The sequence below is a fragment of the Geotrypetes seraphini genome, chromosome 2 (assembly GCF_902459505.1).
Source record: "Geotrypetes seraphini chromosome 2, aGeoSer1.1, whole genome shotgun sequence".
Lineage (NCBI taxonomy): Eukaryota > Metazoa > Chordata > Amphibia > Gymnophiona > Dermophiidae > Geotrypetes > Geotrypetes seraphini.
The window spans coordinates 47,382,827-47,409,586 of NC_047085.1; the positions used below are offsets into that span (position 1 = coordinate 47,382,827).

The following is a 26,760-nucleotide window of genomic DNA, read 5'->3' on the forward strand; positions in this document are numbered from 1 at the left end:
GCATAGACAGTGAGTTATAATTCTATAAAGATCCAACCAGTTGTAGGTGGCAAGAAAGGGTATAAATTGCTTTGTATATACCGGTAATGCCAACTAGCAGAAAATAATTTTTCCTCATTTTATGATGCATAGATAAGAACATAAGAATTGCCATAATGGGACAGACCAAAGGTCCATCAAGCCCAGTACCTTGTATCCAACAATGGCCAACCCAGGCCCCAAGTACCTAGCTAGGTCCCAAGTAGCAAAACAGATACTATGCTACTTATCCTAGCAATAAGCAGTGGATGTCCCCAAGCCATCTCGATAATGGCCTTTGGATTTCTCTTTTAGGAAATTATCCAAACCTTTTTTAAACCCTGCTAAGGTAACTGATTTCACCACATTTTCTGGCAACGCATTCCAGAGTTTAATTACACGTTGTGTGAAGAAACATTTTCTCCTGGTTGTTTTAAATCTACTACTTAGTAACTTCATCGCATGATCCCTAGTCTTAGTATTTTTGGAAAAAGTGAACAAGTGATTCACATCTAACCTTTCTACTCCACTCATTATTTTATAGACCTCTATCATATCACCCTGGAGCCATCTCTTCTCCAAGTTGAAAAGCCCCAGCCTCTCCTCATAGGGAAGTCATCCCATCCCTTTTATCATTTTTGTCACCTTTCTCTGTATCTTCTAATTCTGCTATATCTATTTGGAGATATGGCAACCAGAACTGCTTACAGTATTCGTGGTGCAGCCGTATAATAGAGCGATACAAAGGTATTATAACATTTTCATTTTTGTTTTCCATTCCTTTCCTAATTCCTAACATTCTATTTGCTAAGTTAGCAGCCGCCACACATTGAGCTCAGCATTGGAACCTAGATCCTTTTCCTGGGCAATGACTCCTAACACTGAACCCAGCATCAAATAGCTATAGTTCTGGTTCCTCTTTCTCACATGCATCACTTTGCACTTGCTCACATTAAACGTCATCTGCCATTTTGAAGCCTAGTCTTCCAATCTCAAAAGGTCCTCTTGCAATTTTTCACAATCCTCTCATATGAGGAAAGACTAGAAAGGTTAGGGCTCTTCAGCTTGGAAAAGAGACGGCTGAGGGGAGATATGAGTGGAGCAGAACGGGTACAAGTGGATCGATTTTTCACTCTTGCCAAAAATTACAAAGACTAGGGGACACTCGATGAAGTTACAGGGAAATACTTTTAAAACCAATGGGAGGAAATATTTTTTCACTCAGAGAATAGTTAAGCTCTGGAACGCATTGCCAGAGGTTGCAGTAAGAGCAGAAAGAGTAGCTGGGTTTATGAAAGGTTTGGACAATTTCCTGGAGGAAAAGTCCATAGTCTGTTATTGAGAAAGACACCAGGGGAAGCCACTGCTTGCCTTGGATCGGTAGCATGGAATATTGCTACTCCTTAGGTTTTGGCTAGGTACTAGTGACCTGGATTGGCCACCGTGAGAATGGGCTATTTGTCTTGATGAACCATTGGTCTGACACAGTAAGGCTGTTCTTATGTTCAGATTGTGCCCTGTGCCTTGGTATTATCAAAGCAATCCACTCATAGTGCACGCTCTGGCCTAGTGTATTGTAATTGACACTGAACCAGTGGCATAGCCAGACTTTTTTTTTATTAGGAGGTGGGAGGAGGAGCAGAGTTAACATGGGTGGGCACTGGATGTACAGGTCTGAGCCACTCTAATCATTTTTTTTAAATTTTTACAAATAATGCTTTACATTGCTTGTGTAGTGGAAAAAGAGCAGCATGAAGATCAGCAGCAGATAGATAAGTGGTAGTTGTTGCTGAAGTAACACTAACTCACCAATCGCAGAAAATGGGTGCAGTGAATGACACGGGGACAAATTTTTCCCCATCCCCATGGGAACTCATTTTCCCGTCCTGTCCCCGCAAGTTCTTTTCCTGCCCCTGCCTCATTTCTTCAAGCTCCGTCCTCATCTGCACAAGCCTCAAACACTTTAAAATCCTAAGTAGCAACATTCTAGAGCTCAGATTGTGATGTCATAATGCCTCACTCCACCAATGCCTAAGCTCCGTCCTCGTCTGCACAAGCCTCAAACACTTTAAAATCCTAAGTAGCAACATTCTAGAGCTCAGATTGTGATGTCATAATGCCTCACTCCACCATTGCCTAAGCTCCGTCCTCATCTGCACAAGCCTCAAACACTTTAAATTCCTAAGTAGCAACATTCTAGAGCTCAGATTGTGATGTCATAATGCCTCACTCCACCAATGCCTAAGCTCCGTCCTCGTCTGCACAAGCCTCAAACACTTTAAAATCCTATATAGCAACATTCTAGAGCTCAGATTGTGATGTCATAATGCCTCACTCCACCATTGCCTAAGCTCCGTCCTCATCTGCACAAGCCTCAAACACTTTAAATTCCTAAGTAGCAACATTCTAGAGCTCAGATTGTGATGTCATAATGCCTCACTCCACCAATGCCTAAGCTCCGTCCTCGTCTGCACAAGCCTCAAACACTTTAAAATCCTATATAGCAACATTCTAGAGCTCAGATTGTGATGTCATAATGCCTCACTCCACCATTGCCTAAGCTCCGTCCTCATCTGCACAAGCCTCAAACACTTTAAAATCCTAAGTAGCAACATTCTAGAGCTCAGATTGTGATGTCATAATGCCTCACTCCACCAGCGCCTAAGCTCCGTCCTCGTCTGCACAAGCCTCAAACACTTTAAAATCCTAAGTAGCAACATTCTAGAGCTCAGATTGTGATGTCATAATGCCTCACTCCACCATTGCCTAAGCTCCGTCCTCATCTGCACAAGCCTCAGACACTTTAAAATCATAAGTGTTCAAGGCTTTTGTGGTTAAGAATGAGCTTTCAGGAATGGGGCGGGGACTTGGACAGTGACAAAATTCGCGAGGATTGGACAGGGAAAAATTTGTCCCTGCGTCATTGTCTAGAAGTGACTCCTGCTCAGGTCATGCCCAAACTGCTTGCCATATTCTCTGCTCTGTGAACACTCCTTACAGCAATAGGATCTGAAACAAGGTGGCATAGCCATAGCGGGAGGGGTACTGCGGGCCATGAGCCCTGCACTTTGCTCTCAGGCCCCCTCAAAATTAGCCTAACTTGAATTGCTGGTCCATTTTAAAAATATACCACAGTAGTATTGTTAGATCATGGTTCTTCTAGTGCCATGCTATTTTGGGACTTCTTTTCTGTTTCAGGCAGAACTCAGAGGGTGGTGGTAAATGGCACCCCCTCCGAAACAGCGGAGGTGATCAGCGGAGTGCCGCAGGGCTCGGTCCTGGGCCCGATCCTATTCAACATCTTCGTAAGAGACTTGGCTAAGGGGCTTCGGGGCAAAATTACGTTATTCGCCGATGACGCCAAACTATGCAACGTAGTAGGCAGGAGCACAACGACCAAAGCACAGTGCCTAACAAAAGCTCAATGCCCGACAGTATGACGCAAGACCTACTCCTACTGGAGCATTGGTCCAGGACTTGGCAACTAAGTTTCAATGCCAAAAAATGCAAGGTCATGCACCTTGGCAGCAAAACTCCATGCCAGACTTACTACCTAAATGGAGAGACCCTAGCAAGGACTGTAGCAGAACGTGACTTGGGGGTAATCATTAGTGAAGACATGAAGACTGCCAATCAAGTGGAGAAAGCTTCATCCAAGGCTAGACAAATCATAGGTTGTATCCGCAGAAGTTTCGTCAGCCGGAAGCCCGAGGTCATAATGCCATTGTACAGATCAATGGTGAGACCCCATCTGAATTACTGTGTACAATTCTGGAGGCCACATTACTGCAAAGATATGCTGAGAGTTGAGTCGGTTCAGCGAATGGCTACCCGAATGGTCTCAGGACTCAAGGATCTCCCGTATGAGGAACGGCTTGATAAGTTGCAGCTATACTCACTCGAGGAACGCAGAGAGAGGGGAGACATGATCGAGACATTCAAATATGTCCCAGGCCGTATCGAGGTGGAAGAAGATATCTTTTTTCTCAGGGGGCCCACGGCAACGAGAGGGCATCTGTTGAAATTCAGGGGTGGGAAATTTCATGGTGACACCAGAAAATATTTCTTCACCGAAAGAGTGATTGATCACTGGAATGATCTTCCACTGCAGGTAGTTGAGGCCAGCAGCGTTCCAGATTTTAAGAAAAAATGGGATTGGCACATGGGATCTCTTCATAGAGGTAGGTAAAGGAGGGGGTCATTGGTGTTGGCAGACTAGATGGGCCGAGGCCCTAATCTGCCTTCAGTTTCTATGTTTCTATTTCTATGTTCTTCCTTTTGTTTATCTGAAATATTGTTTAAGTTCCTTAAATCCATATCCATTAAGGCAAATGAATGTTCAGAATTCCATGTCTGAGTCAGTCCTGTAATTTTATCTGCCATAAAATTCTACAGACCTCACCCGCAAGCAAAAATAAATGAGGTAGAGAAGGTCACAGGGTGTACTGTATGTGCTATATGATTCAAAAGTAAACAGTGCACATTGATTATATTCTGTTTGAGTTACAATAAAAAAAATCTCTTTTTGTTGTGGCATTTAACACTAAAACTCTGCCCAAAAGGACATAAAAAAAACCACATAGAAATTACACCACAGGATTATGTCTACATAAATTCAGCAATTACCAGTGTTTCATTTCATTCCCCACTATCTGTCATATTCTCAACCTATCACTCTCCACCACAACTGTGCCCGATGCCTTCAAATATGCCATTGTTACACCACTTCTCAAAAAATCCTCGCTAGATCCTACGGGGCAGGTTCTGTAAAGGAAGTGTAAATTTAGGCGTCCATATAAAGTAGATAATAAGCCTAATTAATAACTTTAACAAGCAACCGGAAGGCTGGACAAAGGCTGAACGCGATTCACAAAATAGGTGTCTGCAATTTTGTGGACGTCCATTGGAAAAAGCTGCGCCTAATGGGATAGGCATGGCATGGGCGTGGCTTCAAAATAGACGTCCATTTACAGAATCGCTAGCCGCATTATTATAGAATTGCGCTCTGGATGTCTAAATGACGCCTAACTTTTAGATGTCCTTTTGGATGCCTTTCCCACTATCACCCCATCTCCTTCCTCCTCTTCTTATCCAAGCGACTTGAATGTGCTGTTCACCACCATTGTTTTGAGTTTCTCTCATCTCAAGCTATCCTTGACCTGCTTCAGTAGGGTCTACGCCCTCTTCATTCTACAGAAACTGCCCTTACGAAAGTCTCCAATGAACTGCTCCTGGCCATCCTCTTCTTCCCTTTCGTGTCCCAACAGTTCTCTTCACAAAGCCACGATCAGCAGCTCCTGCACACTGCCTGCAGCTGATCCAGAGGGAAGGTTTCGTATCAGCCGCGGGCTGCGTGTAGGAACTGCTGCTGCAGCTTTGTGAAGACAAGTGTGGCTGGGTGGAGGGAGCTGGCCAGAGGAGGTAAACACCTGCGGGAGGGAGGAAGGCACAAATTTGGGACACAGCACAGAGAGAGGAAAGGACGACAACGGGCATGTTGGGACAGGAAAGGAAAAAGAGTGGTGCATTGGCACAGTAAGAGAGAAGCAGGGTCGCGTTGGGACACAGAAGGAAGGGAGGGAGCAAAACCTTTAGACAAAGGATGGAAGGAAAGAGAGAGGGAGGAAGCATGAATTTGGAACACAGAATGGAGAGAGGGGAGCATGAATTTGAGACATAGGATGGAAGAATGGAGGGAGTGAAGGAAAGAGATGCTGAGGTGAGGGAAGGAATAGCAAGGGAGAATTGTTGGGCATGGATGTCGGAGTGAGAGGGAAAGAGATGGTGCACATGGAGAAATGAAGAAAGAGGAGAATTGTTGAGCATAAGGAGGGAGAGAGAAATATTAGGCATGGTAGTGGGAGAGGCATGGGGAAGAGAGATGAGAGGGAGAAATGTTGGATGTGGTGGTTGAGAGGGAATAATGGGACGGATGAAAAATGAAAGTGTAAATCTATCTTTACTTTCTATTTAAACTTCAGTACTTTATTTTGAAGACTTTCTTTAACGCTTAATGTTTTTATAGACTGTGTACTGTACAGGATCCGAGGTACATACAAATTCAACTTTAAAACAGTTTAAGAATTTGTTCTTAACCCAGGAGCTGCCTGTAATGCCTTTAAATTATATAGTAGATCTATTAATTTTATTAATTTACAGACTTTAGTTTCTAATGCTAGATTTGCCTCCGGAACACTCTTATCATCCTTTGGCAACTTCTGTTGTCAGTCTTTATTGAACAATGAAACCTACTTACCCTGCTTGAGGTGCACAGGCTCCAGAAGGAAATCTGGCCCATAGCTAAGGATTGCCACTAAAATAGGTTAGATGGGAAAGGATTAAAAGCCTGAGTAGATGCAAATGAACATTTATTACAGTTTGAACTGAGATGAAAGCCTAATGACTTAGAAGAAACTTTTCAGTCAAGAAAAGAGGAAAATATATAGCTGTTCATATAGGAGCCAAATCAGTGGGTACCATAAATGCTGACCATCCCCAATATAGAGCAAATTCTTTCACTATGTCTAGGGAGGTGTAATTTTGTATGGTTTGGCACCTCCAATTATTTTGAAATGTTGGCACCTCGGATCATGTGGAACAATCTGTTTATTTACAGCTTTGAGAAATGTTATCATCTGCATAATATAATAGTTTAAAGACTTGCATTGATCTGCATTCAAATCTTGGATAGTAATGCTGAAAAGAAACACTAATTTCTCTCTACAAATCATTAGTGAAAACTCATCTGGGGAATTTTGTCTTGTTCTGGAATCCTGGAAAAGGCTACCATAGGTATGGGACCTGTATGATAGATAACAAAAATATCCAAAAAATCAAGAAAAGGATGCCCAAAATAAATCACAAAAAATTGCACCCTCCAAAATACAGGACAAAAAAGTCACCTTTCTTTACAAAAAGGGAGAAAAGACCTCAGTGAGCGATCACACACAGGAGTGGAAGCGGGTGTGTGATCGCTCAAATCCCTGACGAAGCATTTTGTTGCGAAACAGGGGCCCCTGTTGGATATTTTGGAAGAATGTTTTGACTGATAGCTTTTTTCCATAGAGCAGTTTTTCCTGCTTGCTTTACTCCAGGACTACACCTGAATATCGAAGTGCTCAGATAAGTGACTTCTATTTTTGATAATTGTTGTTTGAAGAAAAGTTTAAAAAAATATATAAAACTATAAGAAAATATATAAAACTATTAGAAAATTAGAATAGAGGTTCACTTACTAATTGGGAGTTTTTCTGACCAAGGATGTGTCTGCTAGGATTAAATTCTGTTTAAAACTAGCCTGTCTATATGGGAAGCTTAAAGAGCCCCTATTAGACACTGAGGTCTTTTCTCCCTTTTTGTAAAGAAAGGTGACTTTTTTGTCCTGTATTTTGGAGGGTGCAATTTTTTGTGACCTGTATGATAGAGACATTTGAATACTTCAGAGGTACTGATAATGTCCAAGGAACAAAATTATTATTTTTTTAAATTAAACTTTATTGGTTTTTAAAATATTAACAGTGCAATAAACAAGCATGTGAACATATAGCAAAACAAGATAAGCACATTTCTCTTACAACATATCAGAGCAATACTTTTAAAACGCCCACCCACCCATTGATTAATCGATAAAAGCACAAATACGTATATACATTCAGTAATCTTCCTTTCTGTAAAATAATAATGCAATCCCACCCACCCTTTCCCCCTTCCCTGGATGTGCGTGTGAAAATAAACAAAAAGTTAAAACATAGAACCAACTAAACTGAAAGATATTTTTAAACTATAGTGAAGTAATGATAGATGTCAACGGGCTCCAAACCAGTTTAAATATATTGCTATGCCCTAACATACCAGCATTCATTTTCTCATATTTATAACTGGAGCATAAATTTCGAGTAATATGGAACAAATATTTTTCAATGGAAAGGACAATTTGGAACAAAGGACCATCACAGTACACTCAAAGAAAGTAGATTAAAGAGCATCACAACAAATTATTTCTTCGTAGAGAAGTTTATGTGATATATGGAGCAACCTTCCAGTGGAGGCCAAATGCTAAACCGAATTCCAGAAGGCCCAGAAGAAGCCCAGAGGATATGAAAGTAAATTCTGTTATTAGGAGGCCAGAATAGATGTGTCTTGCTGTCCTTAACTTCCAGCATTCTTTATTTCAATGATAATGTAGATAAGTTTTCATGGCCAAACAAATATGACTTTTTAATAGGGAAGTTATCAAAGTGGACTATCATTTACACATATTTATTTACGCCTGTTCATTTGCAGAAATTAGATAGTTCTAAATCTAATAGATGCTGGCATTGTCATCTTGAAATAGGGACATCGGATCATCTGTTGTTCTATTGTCCTTTGGTACTCCATTTTTGGAGGTCGATATGGGGACAGATTAATATCATACTGGAGTCATTGATTCCATTGACATATGATGTAGTCATATGTGGGATGATATTGCATCTTAACCCCCCATTGGACAGATATAAATGTCAGTTTTTCCTTATTATGACCAGGATAGCCATGCAAATGGTTACTCGCAACTGGAAAAATTGGGATCGCCTTAGTTTTACTTTTTGGTGGGCGAATTTATGCTTATGTTATAAGTATGAGAAGATGAACACTGACATACTGAGGCATAAGTTATTTAAATTAGTTTGGGGTCCATTGACGACTTTTGTGGCTTCGTTATAGTTGTCTTTTATTTTTATTTTCTGTTGTTTTAGGGTGGGAGGGGGGAGGTATCTCTTTTGTTTGGTTTTATTTCCTGATTGAAAATGCTAGAAGGGAGAGGGTTTTTTTTTATCCTTTCTGTATTGTTACTGATTGATTATAAGTGCTTATTATGATTATTAATATATATATGTATATTTTTTTGCACTTTTTGTTAGCTTTGAAAACTTAATAAAGTTAAAAAAAAAAAGAAAGACATTTATTTATTTATTTCCCGCCCTCCCCAGAACAGTTCAGAACAGGTTACATGGCAACATACATAATAATTAACAAACAGGGTACAGAAGATTACAGTGAAATGCATCTAGTTCAATTGTTCTGGATTAGCAGATACGTGAAGCATACATAAAGAAAGTGTCAGGTCAAAAGCGCGCTGGGACAAAGGCGCAAGCAGACAACTGAGCACAGCGCGGAGGCGCGCACCGAAGAAAAAGACTGTTTTTAGGGGCTACGATCAGGGGTGTGGGGGGGAACCCCCTCACTTTACTTAATACAGATCGCACCGTGTTGTGGGGGCATTGTGGGGGGTTTGGGGGGTTGTAACCGCCCACATTTTACTGAAAACTTAACTTTTTCCCTGTTTTTAGGGAAAAAGTTACGTTTTCACTAAAATGTGGGGGGTTACAACCCTCCAAACCCCCCAGAACGCCGCCACGATATGTATTAAGTAAAGTGGGGGGGCTCCCCAACAAAACCCCCCCTCGCAGCCCCTAAAAACAGTCTTTTTCTTCAGCACGCGCCTCCGTCTTGCGCTCAGTTGTCAGCGTGCGCCTTTGTCTTCCGCGTTACTGTCTATGAACCGAACTATATATATGAGGAATACATTGGTTTGGGAGTTACCGTCTGTGTGCTAGTTTATCCTGAAGACTCAGGTGAAGAGGTAGGTTTTTATTGCTTTTCTAAAGCTCAGGAACCCATCAAGGGGTTTGATGTCAGGAGTTAGGTGCTTCCAGTACTTTGGTAAGAAGTGAGTCTGACCTTCATCTGGCTCTTTCTAGTTGGAGGCTCCGACCAGGGGGCAGTTGGAGACGTGTTTCATCCTGGGAGTGGAGGGTCTGTTTTACCATTACTCCTTGACCCCAGAATGTCTCCACTTATCACAGTTGAAATAAATGGAAAAAGAAATGTATAGTAACAATAACATTTTTTTTTTTCTTTTAAGGGACATCAGAGAGTGATACCATTTGTAGAAGGTGTACCAAGGGATTCTTCTCTAATGAAACTTCATCCACAGCAGCCTGTCAGCAGCACACAAGCTGCCATTCCCTGGGAATGCGAACGGCAGTGAAAGGGAATGCAACGCACGACAGCCTATGCTACCAAAACACAGAAGCTTCAACTTCCAAATGTGAAATAGGTACTGTATAGTTCAAAGATGATTTTGGAAAGTGGCGTAGTAAGGGGGGAGGAGCGGTTCGCCCCGGGTGCCATCTTGGTAGGGGCACGGCACCCATCCTCCTCGCCGCCCCTCAGCTCCTTCCCCACCCTCACCCTCCCACTATCGCCCGCCCTGCTTTCCTTCCCCTGTACCTCTGTAACATTCATGGCGTGAGCAGCAACCGCCAACCTGCTGTCGGGCCTGCGTCCGGCTCTTCTTCTGATGTCACTTCCACGCGGGGCGACAGCAGGTTGCTGCTCACACCATGTTACAGAGGTACAGGGGAAGGGAAGCAGTATGCGCAGCAGTGGGGGTAGAGAAGAGGGTGGGGGGAGGAGCACCACTGGCCCGGGCGCCTCTCACCCTCGCTATGCCACTGATTTGGGCTTAAGTGTTGTCAAATTTAGGGGCCTTTTTACTAAGCTGTGGGGTGGGCAGTTTTTGCATTTGTGCGTGCTAATCATATGCTAAAAAAATAGCTTTTATCTGTTAGCACTGGGGGTGGGCCTGGGAGCAAAGAGTAGCTTTATTCCTTGCTAATCAGATAGCGCAGCTACATTGACACACTCTAATCATTTAGGGCTCCTTTTACAAAGCCGGTATTAATGCCGACGCTCACAGAATTCCTATGAGCGTCGGAGCTAATACTGCAGCGGCTGGTGATAAAAAAACCTAACATGACTTTGTAAAGGGGGGTGAGGGTAGTGTTAGTGCATGGTTAGCACATGAACCCTTATCACCTACAAAACAGGTGTTGGTAAGCGCCCATGCACTAATGGACATACGCTAATGTTAAAATTATCGCATTGGCCATTATTACTAAACTAGAAAAACTGGCCATTTCCCTGTCAGCACTACACGTGGACATAGCAAGCGGGACAGACCCGCGCTAGGGATAGCTTAGGTCCCTATTTAGCGCTGCTTAGTAAAAAGACCCCTTAATTTTCTGCAGCCAAATGTTGCTGTTAAAAAAAAAAATTACACTTTATAGTTACGTAATAAAGAGAAGCACACGCATGGCACTCCATCAGAAACTGGCACTCACAATCTGTAAGAATAAAACACATTTCATTCTCCAGTCCTTTTCACATACAGGAATAGATTGTACAAATGGCACCTAAAAATCAGCACTGAAAAAAATATTAACGGAGCTCAAAGTTAGGCACCAGCCTTAGTGCCAGGAACCATGCCTAACTTTAGGTGAGGCCTTTTACAACAACTGAAACCTGGTTTAAATCCTTGCATCTAAATTAGGCGCCGATCCCCCTTATATTATAACTATGCGCGTGAATTGCGGGACAACCCTGATTTGCCCATGACCCTCTCAGTTCCGTGACCCAAGCTTCAAATTTAGGCGCAGATCCCATTTCTTTTCTTTGGTTTTTTTTTTCATTTTAAATCTTTATTAATTTTGAAATGTTAACAGTGCCATACAATAAATTTAAACATAAACACTACACAGAATGCACTTTAAATACACAAATAATTCAAAAAAAAAAATCATTTTCACACCCCCTCTTCCCCCTAATTAATAAAAGAAATACATTCATTTCAGTAATATAGATTATTAAGTATAGCAAACAATAATACATTCCCCTTCCCCCACCTACCCTGGATGTGTAAGGAAGGCCCATTTCTAAATTATACACATGTAAATTTTTAATAAAATCCAATTAGTGCTAATAATTGCTTCTTAAAAACCAAATTATCGGTGTCAACCGACTTGTTATTCAATTCAATTGCATGTGCAAATTGGGCACACGTGTCATTTTTAACGCTTTTTATAGAATTCAAGGGGCAATTCTGGAACTGGGCGTCCAGGTCAGGGCAAATGTCAATCCAATGACATTTTAGAAAAGAATCCGCCGACCTGGAGCCTTTTCTAAAATACATAGAGTATATATGTATGTGGCAGCAGCGAAAGAAGCCATTTTACAACTATACATGTGAAAAAAAAAAAAAATCAACAGAGGGAACACAGCAATTTAACATAGTAGATGATGGCAGCTTAAGGGCTCCTTTTACTAAGGTGCGCTAGCATTTTTAGCGCGCACTGCCGATTAGCTTGCGCTAACCCCCACGCTATGCATAAAAACTAACGCCAGCTCAAAGGTGGCATTAGAGTCTAACACGCGGGGCATTTTATCGCGTGCTATAACCGCTAGCGCAGCGTAGTAAAAGGAGCCCTAAGACTTGCATGATCCATCCAGTCTGCCTAATAAGATAAACTCATAGCATACAATGATCTGTCCTTGCCATTTCAGGGCACAGACCGTAGAAGTCTGCCCGGCAGTGGACATAATCCCCAACTACTGGAGTTGCTGTCGAAGCCCACTCCCTACTTAACATGTATAACTTCCTATTCTACAACATACCCAAGTAAGTGTTCTCAATCTGTATGTCACTACCCTTGTGACGGCTGCTCATTAACTATAGAGCAGTGTTTTTCAACCTTTTTACACCTATGGAATGGCAGAAATAAAAGAATTATTCTGTGGACCGGCATCGGTCCATGGACCGGCGGTTGAAGAACACTGGGCTAAGTCATGGGCCAGACCCCGCCCATCTCCACCCTAGACCCTGCCCACCTAATAGTACTAATTGCACCTTGCACGTCCCGTGCCTCATCTGGAAGCCTTCCCTCTGACGTTGCAACGTCAGAGAAGGCTTCCAGTTCAGGTGCAGGACGCCCGTAGGAGCCACTGCCGTTGGCTTTGTGCACTGAATCAGTTAGGAAGAGGGAGCTGGCTCGAAGATAACGCCGCATCGATCGCACCGTGGACTGGCGGTTGAAGAACACTGTTTTGGGCCTGATGCACGTGCTGGCCCTGTGGACCAGCAGGAAATTTCTGTGGACCGGCACTGGTCCATGGACCGGTGGTTGAAGAACACTGCTATAGAGAACACAAACTTTTTAATTTTTTTTTCTTTATTTTCTATTTGGAGGTGGAAATAAATAATAGAGTAGTACACGGGATAGCACCCTTAATCCATCTTGTAAAAGGCAGGCCAAAACGAGCATTTGTTAAATTCTGTACAGTGGCTTTTGAGCAGAGGCCATTATTGGTATGTGAATTTTCAACCAACTATGTGTATTCCCCTTGTAAAATGGAGAATACACATGAAAATTTCAGTCCTGCTCTTGTCCCATCCAAACCACACCCTTTTGAAATTGCTCTGTATTTGGGGTTACCAGATGTCAGGATTTCCTCAGACATGTCCTTTTCGAGGACATGTCCGGGGGTCTGGAAAGCTTTTCAAAACCTGGCACTTTGTCTGGGTTTTGAAAAGCTTGGAACAAATCACTGTCAGGCAGCAGCGCGTGCACAGATGCCATGCGATGATGTCACGCATATACGTGTGACATCATTGCGTCACCTCCGCGCATGAGTGGATGCGCTCCTGCCCGTCGAGAGCAGGCAGCGGGGAGCGGGGCTGGGACATAATAGGGCGGTGATGGATGGAACTGGACGGGCCTGGGAACGGGTCTAGGGGGTCCAGATTTTCCAAATGGAAAATCTGGTATCCATATCTGTATTATGGATAATTTAGATATAAATAGTGACTTTCTGAAACTGGCTTTTATATGTGGATATGTTTTTAAAATAATGGCCATAGTGCTATTTTTCTAGAAAGTAAGGTATCTGTACTCAAAGAAGTCAGGCTGTCTATGGGGGAAGAGCAGTGATCTGTAGACTCCATAGCCTCATGGTAGCCTTGGCCCCCTGATATCCACCACAGAGTTCAGTCATTGTGATCCTGCACTCCCTCTGCCTGGAGGCCTAAGAGAAGGGCATCATGACTAGCTAATGTCTCCATTGTTGCTGTCATGATATGGAAAGAAGCCAGTAGAGCAGGGATGGGAGAGAAGAAGGAGGGGGAAGGGACCCAAGTCCTATGGAAGACAAAGAGGGAAAAAACCCCAGCAGGATTAGGAGGAAAAATGGGAGAGATGCAGGACCAATGCATCTCTTTCACTCTCTTTTCCCTCCTTCCCCTATTTACAACCATTTTGTACCACCCAGACATTTACTACCTTCTCACTTGGCACATCCCATTCAGCCTTCATGTTCACCTCGTCCTCCTCACTTCTCGGATGCCGACTGAGTCCCAGAAGCACAAACTACTATGCATCTACTGCTCTCCCTTCGCTTCTTTCTCCATGCAAAAGGCAACTAATGCATGCAGGTGGCAGGAGGGGAGGGGCAGGACTGGGGAGTCGAAGGCTTCCTTCTGTTGAAAGAGATTCAAGACAATGAGCAATAGACATGCTTTACAAGATCTGGATTAACTAGTGCCCCAAATTTCACTTAGTACATAGCAACTCTCTGCTTTCTACTTTAGCAACTCCTCAACCAGCATCAAGTATGGAACAGAAGGGGAGGATCAAGTGGAAAGCAAAAGGAAATACTTTAGTCCCTGACTGGGCTCCTCCCGTCCCTTTCTGAGGAAAGGAGGAGTGAGGCTGACAAATCAGAGCTGAGAAGAATTATTCTTCTTTAACATATCCCCTTTCCTAGGCTGATGTTGGGCAAAAGGATGTAGCTATTAGATACTTGCAAGTATTGGCAGTAAAAAAACAAAACCGTTTACATACACAAATAGGGGTAAATTATATATATGGGTGTCTAAAAAATCAGTGCCAAAAAAGAGCTGTTCTATATTATTATTTATTGACTTGATATACTGCGGCTTGTGAGCCACATGCGGCTCTTCTTGCATGTGGCTACAGCTCTCCAGGCCCTGACCCTTTAATCACCCAATACCACGACTCCCCCCCCCCCCTCCCCGGGCCTACTGAGACACCAAGTAGTCCAGTGGGGGTCTTTGTGGCAGAAACATGGCCCTCTCACACCTGCCTTTTTGCTGCTGCCTTCTAAAATAGATGCCACATCCTCTCGCAGCTGCTTGCATTTCCTGTAGTACCTTGAGCTGCTGCGAGAGGTCACGGCAGCCATTTTAGAAGACAGCCTCAAGGAGGTAGGAGCGAGAGGACTGCTGCTGGACTACCAGGCCTCAGTAGGCTCAGGGGGGGATCGTGGGGTTGAGATTAAAGGGTCAGGGCCTGGAGAGGGGAGAGAACCTTAGCCATGGGTTAGGGGAAAGGGAAGGGGAGGGAGGGATGAGAGGTGAAGAGACCTGCAAGGGGTTGGAGGGGAGAGAAGCTACACCTTGCGGCTCTTTGAAAATTTTGAGTCAAACATTTTGGATATATTGGCTCTTTTTCTGTAAAAAGGCTGCCAATCCTTGGCCTATACCAATCAAATTGGTGTAAATAAAATAAACAGATTATAAAAGAAAGAAAAGAACACCATTAATAACAGACACCATACATCATAACTAAATAAAATATAAACCTATCCTTGTTCCAGCCAACCCAACCATCCTTAAAGTTACATTTGTAGTTATAGAATAATGGGATCCATGCCTAAATTTAGGCATAACCATTTGCACCAACGAAAAAGTGGCACAAATGCCCATGCCAATCCACCCTTGATCCACATATTTCTGCATCCCCTTTTTTGACTTGCATGGAAAATTTAGGCGCAGATCCCACACCTAAATTTACAACATAACTTGTAATTGATTCTAATTAGCGGCAACAATTGCTTGTTAAAACACTAGCTATTGGCACTAATTAGATTGCTGTTCTATCAGGTATGCGCCCAAATTTGCATATGCATTTTTAGCACCCTATTTATGTTCCCTTCAGCTAAGGGCTGCAAAAGTAAGAGACATCATGGGCACTGTCTTTGTTATCAGGCTGCTTCTTTTGACAAAGATTTCCATCCATTGTTGATCAGATCTATATCTTATAAGCATTACAGAAGCCTTTTCTTTTCTCTAAATTTTTGGCTAGCTAAATTTCTTTGCATCAAATTATTTTTGTGTTTTCCCATGGCATACCGGTAATCGTTTGTTAACCGCATTGAACTAATGGTTATGCGGTCTAGAAATCTGCTATTATGTTATGTTATGTACTTTCTGTTCTATGCCCTGGGCAGATTGGTAGTACGGTGTATTGCGAGGATTTTCTTCAAATAAATATATAGGAAGATGTATTTCTTGGAGGTTCATAAGGGCTAAACACAATACATAAAAACTGATAGGAACAAAGGACAGGATGCAGGGCCGGTGCACAGGTATTGAGCCCTTTAAGAAAACCTTCAGTCTCATCACCCCTCCCTCCAAATTGATTTTCAGACCCCTCCCCAAAATATCAGCTTTTGAAAATTAATTGAATTGTGGATGTGTATCACAAATAAAGGCAATGTTCAAAAGTCAATTGTTAATTAGAAAATTACCCACATTTCCTGCAAACCTTTTGAAATAAATAAGTATGACTTGATAGTTCCGTGAGGCTGCCAAAACTTAGGCCCTCTTTTACTAAGGTGCGCTAATCGATTTACCGCGCGCTAAACGCTAACGCGTGCATGTTAGTCTATGGGCGCCTTAGCGTTTAGCGCGTGCTAATCGGTTAACACACCTTAGTAAAAGAGGGGGGTTACTGTTTCACTTGAACTGCGGCTACTCATTGCTGCCTCTCAGAAGCTGTTGCCCTAGGTGACCACCTAGTCCTGCCTTATAGTTGGGCCAGCCCTGATTGTGTGGACGAATAAGTGACTGTTTTCTCTTTTCTTCTATGCCATACTGTACTCCCACAAATGCACAGAATTTTCATGTTTATAGCTTATTGGTATTGTGAGAGTCCTGGAATTAATCTTCATACCATACAGCTTGTTAATGATTTTCAATAAAGAACGATACCACTGCATAATGTCATTCCTCTACTTATCTGAAATAGCAGCCAGTGGCATAGTACCGGGGGGGAGGGGCGGCAGCGGTCTGCCCCAGGCGTGGTCTTCCTAAAGGCATGGCGCCCCTCCTCCTGTCCATCCCCCCACAACTCTCCTAATTTTACAAGTTTATTTATTTTGTGCTATACCATCTATCCCAGGGGTCTCAAAGTCCCTCCTTGAGGGCCGCAATCCAGTCGGGTTTTCAGGATTTCCTCAATGAATATGCATGAGATCTATGTGCATGCACTGCTTTCAATGCATATTCATTGGGGAAATCCTGAAAACCCGACTGGATTGCGGTCCACAAGGAGGGACTTTGAGATCCCTGGTCTATCCCAAGTATCTAGACCGTTTACAATAGGTTAATAGAAGAAAAAAAAGAATAAGATATTATCTAAAATATTGAGGAGGGAAGACAGACAGACATGACTGACAGAAGTCCAATACGGAGGTTGAGGGAGGGAAGTAAAGTTACAATAAAATTAGCTATGGAAAAGGGTATCTGGTCGGAAAAGAACAGTAGGTGAGGGGATCTCTTTGTCAGGAGGGTATAAGATGGTTAACCTGCATGGAAAGTGTCTCAGTTATTTACCAAATAGATCTCGGTGTTCTGAAAACTCAGCCTTATTAAAAACAAATGTTGATCCAAAATATGCTGAAACCAGTAAAATGACCTTCTGCTGTGCAGGGGTTAAACTGTGGAACTCACTTGTCAGCCAATTACGAAGATGTGAAAAGGGCAGCTTTAGAAAACTACTTAAAACACAGTTATTTGTAAATGCCTTCTTCTAGACCAGGGGTGTCAAAGTCCCTCCTCGAGGGCCGCAATCCAGTTGGGTTTTTAGGTTTCCCCAATGAATATGCATGAGATCTATTAGCATACAATGAAAGCAAGGCATGCAAATAGATCTCATGCACATTCATTGGGGAAATCCTGAAAACCCGACTGGATTGTGGCCCTCGAGGAGGGACTTTGACACCCCTGTTCTAGACAATGATTTTTTATGATTGCTGCTTGCTGAAGGATTTTTCCATGATTTTTTGTACAAGCCTTCTGGCTTTCATTTTTCATAGTCGATTTTATGAGGATTATTTGTTCGTGTTTGTTTGATCTTATTTGATTTATAGAATTATGTATGTACAATTATGTAAACCGTTTAGGTTTAAACGGTATAGAAATTTTTAAAAATAAAATAGGAAAGTTTTAAATTTAGGGCTCCTTTTACTAAGGTGCGCTAGTGTTTTTGGTGCACGCAGGAAATTACCGCGCGCTACGCTTCCAGCACTAATGCCAGCTCAATGCTGGCGTTAAGGTCTAGCGGGCGGAGCAATGTAGCACACGCTATTCCGCACATTAAAGCCCTAACGCGGCATAGTAAAAGGAGCCCCTAGATCTGAATACCGGTATTGAAGAGTCAAGTCAGAGTTCGTTGGGCATTGCATCCCACAGTGTCGGCACCATTACGGAGATGATAGATTTGCGGGTATGATCGTAGAAAATTTTGCAAATAGGGGGGTATTCCAAGAAGATTTGGAGCGTTGGATCTTAGTATTCTTTGAGAGGAGTGGGGAGTAATAAGTTTCTCAATGAATGCCTTCCCCCGTACCTTTTATTACTTTCCCGACGCGAGGTTGCTGCCCAGGTCAGCATCGGCGCTCTCTCTGACATCACTTCCGGGACCTGCACCTAGGAAGTAATGCCAAAGGGCGAGTCGACAGCAACGTGAGCATGCTGCTCATGCCGGAGAAATTAAAAAGGGAAGGGGATGCGTTATGGGGGGGGGGGGGGCAGGGGAGGAGTGCCATAGCCCCGGGCGCCGCTCACCCTTACTGACTACGCCACCGATAGCAGCATTGTGTCTTTCAGTGATTATGTTTGTACTGGTTATAAAACTGATTGTAAAATCTCCTTGACCTTAAATCTCTCCAGATTTTAATTCATTCCCTTATAATATCTAAAATTGATTACACTTCCCCCTCCCCATTCACGGTTCCTGCACTCGCGGTTTCATATAATTGTGATTTTTTTCTGGGGAGGGGGAAAATTTTTTAAAAAACAGTTTTAATGTAAAAATAATCCATCTTTTTTTCCTCCCTGCTGCCTTCCCAGCCTTACCCGGTGGTCTAGAGGGCTTTCGGGGCAGGAGCGATCTTCCTAAACTCCTGCCCCGTGCAAATCGCTATGAGGAAATGGCTGCTGGGAGTTCCCGTAGTCTCTCGAGACTATGTCGGGAACTCCCTACAGCCATTTCCTGATGGCGATCTGCACGGGGCAGGAGCGTAGGAAGATCGCTCCTGCCCCGAAAGCTCTCTAGACCACCAGGTAAGGCCGGGAAGGCGGCAGGGAGGCGGGGGTGGGTCAGAGCCGGATAATCACGGTTTTCCGGCATTCGCAGTCCGGCTCTGCCCGTATCCCCCACGAATGACGAGGGAGAAGTGTATTGTAATTCATTATATAAAGGCTTATACTAAAAGGACATTAGACGCCTTCAACTAAACTAAACCTTAAGTTTGTAGACCACATCTCCATAAAGATAGAGCTCGACACGGTTTACAGGTAATTCAATAAATGAGGGAAGGACATAATAAGAAATTAGAGGTTATGAAGAGTACAAAATACAACAATAAAAATTATCACTAACTCAAGAAAAATCTGATCACGTTACTCCTCTGTTGAAGAATGCTCACTGGCTTCCCATTCATCATCGGATCATCTATAAAATCGCCCTCCTTACTTTCAAGACCCGGCAGACCAATGAACCAGCATTTATTGACAGACTCCTTATTCCATATGACTCCCCTAGAATCTTAAGATCCTCATCACAATTTACCCTTAGGGCTCCTTTTATCAAGCCACGCTAGCAGTTTAATGCGTGTAATAGCGCACGTTAAACTGCCGGCCGCGCTAGCCGCTAACGCCTGCCTTGAGCAGGCGGTAGTTTTTTGGCCAGCGCAGGGATTAGCGCGTGATTAAAAGTCGCACGCGCTAACCCCGCCAGTGTGGCTTGATAAAAGGAGCCCTTAATGTTCCAACTTTAAAAATAATCAGTACTCGTCGTTCATACATTTTCTGTGTAACAGCAGCCACTATTTGGAACTCACTACCTTTACATTTAAGAGTAGAACAAAATTTGGTTAAATTTAAGAGCAGCTTAAAATGCTTCCTTTTTATAGATGCATATGATTAATGTATCTGACTCAATTTTGATGTATTTTATACAATCTTAATTCACCTTTATCTTTCATCAATTTTAAACCTCTTCCCTATCCTTTCCCTTCATTTCTTCCCTATGATTTTAATTTTTTTTTTAATTGTAATTTTTTCACACACTTCCCATTTGTTTCATTCCCCCTCCCCCCTTAGTATGTCTGTCCTTGTATTGTCTTTGCTCATTATTTTATTTTTGATTTTAATTGTACAACGCTTTGAAATATATTGTAAAGCAATATATCAAATTTTAAATCTAATCTAATCTAATCTAAACCTTAAGTTTATATACCGCATCATCTCCATGAGAATGGAGCTCGACACGGTTTACAAGAACTTAAAATAGTGGGTAGAGAAGAAGAAAAAGGATTACATGAACTTATGTGTAGAAGGGGGGAGAGAAAGGGGGGAAGGATAGAGCTACAATTTGCTGAAAAGCCAGGTTTTCAGTTGTTTGCAGAATAACTGAAGGGAGCTCAGGTTCCGCAGCGGGGTGGTGAGGTCGTTCCAAAGACCTGTGAGTTTGCCTGAATAGTGGATGCCGAGTGGAGAGGGGAAGGCTAGTTTAAGCCTTTGGGCAGTTCTGGAGGAGTCGGGACTGGAGGAGTTGAAAGACAGTGGGATAAGAGGAGGCAGGATTCCGTGAATGATCTTGAAATTATATTATAAATTAAATTATAAACTATACCATTTAGACCTAGCCTGCTAAACCTCAATTTCTGTTTTCCTCTCGTTTTCTGCAGATGTAAGCCTGTGTGAAGAGGCATTGTTCAGATTTGCTGTTCCCTCTGAACTCGCACCTAACTGGTTGAACATCCTAGTAGAAAGTTTGCCCGGTATGAAGGTTAAGGAAGCAAACCTAGATCGGATAAAGCAGAAGTACAACTCTCAAGAGCAGATATTCCAGCTGTTGAAATTATGGAAACTTCAAAATAAAGAGCAAGATGTTGTCAAGAATGTCATTCAAGGTGTGTAGCAAAAGGATGTGGACACTACAATGCACACAAGATAGATTTGTAAAACATAGGTTTATTTGCGACTTATATGGTCCAACATTGACTTATTTGGTAAAACTATTGGGGCCTTTGTGCTTAACATTTTCAGAGTCATGCTCCTAAATTGGCCTTTTTGAAAATTTGTTAGGGCTCAACATCTACATTTATACTCAGAACGCCACTAAACTCCTAAATGCAAGTGGGTTGGAGTTAGGAGTTAAAAGCAGCCTTGAAAAAGTGAACTTGTAGCCTGGATTTGAACACTGCCAGAGATGGAGTTTGACGTACTGACTCAGGCAGTCTGTTCCACACACAAGGTGCAGCATGATAGAAGGGATGGAGTCTGGAGTTGGCAGTAGAGGAGAAGGATACAGTTAAGAGAGACTTACCTGATGAATGGGGTTCTCAGGGAGAAATATAGTGAGAGATGAGAGATACTGAGGAGCTACAGAGTGAATGCACTTATATAATGTGAGTGCTGTTTGATCTTATTGATCCTTCTACTTGCTAGACTTTCAACCATGGGGTTAAAAGACACAGTCTTCAAGTGATTTTTTTTTTCTGTTTTAAGGATTTGTACATTTAGGGCAAATTCTATAAATGGCGTCCTGATTGTGGGCATCCTATTGCTGTCTAACCAGCTAATCGGGATGCACATTTTTAAAAAAAACACCCGAGACAGGTCGCCTACACTGTAGGCATTTTCATGAGCCTAGTGAGATTCTTAGGGCTGCTTAAGCTCACCCAAGGCTATGCGTGGGCATGGTTTCGCCCGGACATGGCCTTAGGCAAGCTTAGGCATCTCCCTAAGGCCGCGATAGGCGCCTGAAATGCAGGTCAGCAAAATGCTGGTCTACATTTCAAATAGACGCGGCTGCTGAGCCAATCACATCAAGGGAATCTCCCTGCTGCGATCAGTTTAGCAACCACAGCAGGAAATCTACCCCCCCTCCCCCCCCCGTGAAGTCAGCCAGCAGAAGGGATGCCTGGGTCTCTCCTCCTCTCTGCCCCCCCCCGCCCCCCCCCGCATACCTCTTTAAATGTTTTGCAGGCATGCTCAGCATCTTCCACTTTCTGCTGGTGCTGGCCTCAGCTCCCTCCTGGCCCCTCAACCTGGAAGTGATTTCAGAGGGGAGCGAGGCCTGGTCACGGGACCAGGACGTGACATCCAAAGGGAGCTAAAGGCCGGCGCAAGCAGCAGGTGGCAGATGCTGCTTGAGCCGGCGAGCATTTCAAGAGGTGTGCGGAGAGGGGGGCACTCAATCAGTGGGGAAGAGTGGGGAGTGAGGGGGCACACAGTGCGGCAACATCAGGCGTCATCGCCTTGGGTTCCAACCTCCCTTGCTACGCCACTGGATTAAAGCAGAACACCTCCTTAATCCATCAGTGGTTTCTGTTTCCCCTCCTCCCCTGAATGTGAAACTGGCAAGGGATACCTGGCTCTGACAGCTTCAGGTATTAGGGATTTGAGGGGTAGGTAGGACTGAGAATTGAGGGACCCAAGTTCAAAGCCCACTTAAGCTCTTTTGGTTTTTTTTAAACTGCAAGCCCTCCATGGACAGAAAAATGCCTACTGTACCTGAATAAATAAGACACCTGCAAGCCTGAAAGCTCTTGATGGGGTGTACTGTATGTTCAGCTACATTCGTTATTTTTCTGTTCCTCAAAGGCTCACAATTTTTTTTTTTAATTCACAAACAGCTGAAATGAGATTTGAACTTGGGCCCTCAGAGTCTCAACCTACTGCTCTAATTGTTAGGCTACCCCTCTGCTGTGTTGAATGTCTGTTTGGCCCTTTTATAAGATGAAGGCTCCTATGCTGCCACACAGATGCCCTTGTTTCCTCCTTGTGCCCATGTTTCCTCCTCTCATCCCCCCCCCCTTCCTTCCTGCCCCTCAGCCCTTCATAATTTGGATATTTCCGTTTGTAAAATGGATGTTCATGTGAGAGGAACTTCCATGCACTGAAAATGTTCATGCTGGACATTGCAGGATGTATCCTGTCCTAAAATATATGTGAGATTGATGTCCATTTGTGATGGTCTGACTTAGATGTGCATATTTGAAACTGGACGTCCTTTCTAACATGCCCCACGATGCTAGCATAGAGTCTTAACTTACAACATGTGCTATACAGAGAGATTATGGGGCTGATATTCAGCACTATTTAGCTGGCAGGGAATGACTCCCAGCTGGCTATCCACCTATACTCAGTGAAAGATAGCTGGCTATATCCCACTGAATATTTGGGTCAGCTGATTGGCTGATGACCAGCTATGCCATGCAACATAGCCAGTCACCGCCAACAGTGGCACATCGAGGGTGGGAGACACCGCTCGTGCCCTCCTCTTCATCCACTGCTTCTTCTGCACCCCCCATGCCACACTCGCACCCTCCCTTCCCCCGGTACCTCTTTAAATCTCCTCCAGCGTAAGCAGCTTCTCTGGCCTGTTGCTTTTGCCAGCGTTGGCTTTCCCTCTGACATCACTTCCTAGCCCTGCGACCTGGAAGTGATTTCAGAGGGAAGCCAGGCCGTTGTGAGCAGCAGACTGGAGAATTTGCTTGTGCTGGTGAAGATTTAAATAGCTACGTGGAGGGGGAAAGGAGGATTGCGAACGTGGCATGGTGGGGGCAGAGAGGTACCGGCGCCCCCACTAAGATGGCACCCTGGGCGGTCTGACACCCTCCCCCTTACTATGCCACTAACCACCAATATTCAGTGGCTGCCCAGCTAAGTTCAGTGGCCAGATAGACCCGCCAAGAAATCAGGTCCATCTTTGGCCACTAGGACTTAGCCAGCCAATGAGTATCGGCTTAGCAAAATCTAAACCAGAAATTCAGTGCCGGATACTGGATATGGTGCCTGGCATTAAATTTCCACAGACCGCTGGGTATGTATTTATTTTGAGACCAACAAAAGGTTTTACTTTGCATTCTGAACAGGTAACTGTGCAATAAGGAATTTCTAGGGGATAAAGTTGTTGTTTTCCAAATCAGAGCATGGCATTCCTCTAATTATTTTCGTTTCATTTTTGTTCATTATAGATATAGATCTTTGTGAAAAGGGTGTACTGAAACACATTGGCCACATAAATCTTACCACTGACGAGCTGCTGGCTTTGATGCAGAGTTTACCGGGAAAGAAAGTCTTAAAAGACGACATAAAGAGTATGCTGCTTGTCTGCAACTCTCCCAAACATATACTGAAACTTCTCAGCCTGTGGAGAACAAAGAATGGAGATCATGACACCATAAGGGGCATCAGGCATTTGAAAACAAAGAACATTCCGCCAGCGGTAGCCCAGAATCTGAAGAAGCTCATCCGATTCCTTCACAGTCCCACCATGTACAGATTATATCAAAAATTGTTTTTAAAGATGATAGGGAATCAGGTGCAGTCCCTGAAAGCAGGCTGCTTGTAAAACGAAAGCTAACTTGCCTTTTCATTTCAACGCCTACTGACTATATTCGACAACTTAGTAGTAGCAGAATTAGACTGGAACAATATTCTGTAAGAATATCTGTTTTCCTATGTTGTGCTTGTTTTATTTAAAGGAATGTCTCCAGGGGATAGAATTTAAGCTTTTTTTTTTTGTAATAACTCGAAGGCCTAATCCAGAGAGGAATATTGGGAATCCAGCATGCCTTACATATGTATAAACCGTGTATCAGTCTCACAGACTGACCGACATGAAGCTCGCATAAACCAGTATTTATCTCTGCCTTAAGCCCTAAGAGTTTCTATGAAAGTTGCCTTCTTTAATAAGGTACTAATTTGTGGATAACACTAAGGGGTCATTTACTAACAGTACACATTGACACTGTTAGGGGGGAATGCAGTATAGGTCGCTCAAAAACAGTAGTATAGTAAGAGGGGGGAAGGGGGGCAGAAGCACTGGTGCCGGTACCTCTGTTCCTCTCTGCCCACCTGCTTCTTGGAATCTTCTCCGGCTGTGAGCAGCACATCCTCCCTGCTACTCGCGCCGGCCTCAGCTCTCTTGATGTCACTTCCTGGTCCCAGGACCAGGAAGTGATGATAGAGAGAGAGAGCTAAGGCCAGCACGAGTAACAGGGAAGAGGTGCTGCTCGCTGCCAGACTAGATTTCAAGAGGTAAGTGTGTGTGTGTGGGGGTGGAGGGGGGCGGGGTGCACAGAATGGGGAACAGTGCGGGGGGTGGTAAGTGTGGCAGAGGTACACCATGCGGAGCTGCCGGGCGCCACCACCTCACGCACCTCCTTCCCGCAGTACGCCACTACTCAAAATTAGGCACTGGGGTGACACGTGCTAAGCAAATTCTATAAAGGCATTTCCATGGAAAATTATATTTGTGGAGCACTAGCTGTAATGTAATTTTGTGCCTAAGTTTGGGTACAAGCTCTTACACCTGCCAAAGGCTGGTATAAATGCTCGCACCCCAACTAACCCAACTACTGTAAGTTAGATGTGGAAATTCAAGTGTTCTATAACCATGCACCTAAATCCTTGCAATGCCCCTGACCTGTCCATTCTCCTCCCCTTTGGATTTGCACACAAGATAAGTTAGGTGTACAGGTTATAGAACAGGGGCATAGGGAAGATCCATGTGTAACTACTAAAGACTGCCAATTAATGCTTGCTAACGCCAATAATGAATGGTTATCACCTATTTAGCCAATTAGTTTACATGAGGATCTATGATCTGTGCCCAAAATGGTGCACCCAACTTTGAGCAATCTTTTCGGAATTAAGCGGTTAATGCACATTATTTTCCACAAGACCCATTTTATGCGCCAAGATCTTCAGTAAATAGTGGGGTTGAGTAGCCCCCAACATTTTCACTTTTGTTTCCTTTCCTGTGTCATTCACAGCATTTTGTCGTTTTGGTTTAGTGAGTCTTCATGTTCGTTTTGTAGGCAATGTTATCAAGAGAACATCCTCTATGCAAAGAGTTGTTTTATTTTTCTGCTTATTTTTGTTCGTTAACTACGTGGAATCACAAGGGATATATCATTAAACCGAAAACAACAGCAGAGAAGACGGAAAACCAGCAACAACCTATGGTGGTCCCAGAAAGAAAATGAATGTGGTGCAGTGGTTAAAGCTATGGCCTCGGAACCCCGAAGTTGTGGGTTCAAACCCCATGCTGCTCCCTTGTGACCCTGGGCAAGTACCTTAATCCCCCATTGCCCCAGGTACATTAGACAGATTGTGAGCCTGCCGGGACAGACAGGGAAAAATGCTTGAGTACCTGAATAAATTTGTGTAAACCATTCTGAGCTCCCCTTGGAGAACAGTATAGAAAATAGAATAAGTAAATAGTGTGAAAAGCTTCAGCCTCTGATAACCAGAGCTGGTATTGTGACATCATAATGCCTCATTCCACCAATGCCTAAGAGCCAACCTCATCAGTGATGTCACAATGGCTTGATTGTCCTATACTTGGCTCACTTCTACTACACTTTGATTTGCAGTGGTTAAAGCTACAGCCTCAGCACCCTGAGTTTGTGGGTTCAAACCAATGCTACTCCTTGTGACCCTGGGCAAGTCACTTAATCCCCCATTGCCCCAGAGTACATCAGATAGATTGTGAACCTGCCAGGACAGAAAGGGAAAAACACTTGAGTACCTGAATAAATTAA

General features: G+C 43.5%; 1 protein-coding gene across 1 annotated transcript in view; it reads left to right on the forward strand.

Moving 5' to 3' along the window:
* TNFRSF11B (TNF receptor superfamily member 11b) overlaps positions 1 to 25,132 on the forward strand; it is an 86,564-nt gene extending 61,432 nt beyond the window's left edge. The window contains exons 3-5 of the mRNA XM_033929472.1: positions 9,923 to 10,117; positions 20,890 to 21,114; positions 24,187 to 25,132. Of these exons, the coding sequence (XP_033785363.1) occupies positions 9,923 to 10,117; positions 20,890 to 21,114; positions 24,187 to 24,563 (797 nt within the window). The 3' untranslated portion in view covers positions 24,564 to 25,132. The remainder of the gene's footprint in view (positions 1 to 9,922; positions 10,118 to 20,889; positions 21,115 to 24,186) is intronic.
* The last annotated feature ends 1,628 nt before the right edge of the window (positions 25,133 to 26,760 follow it).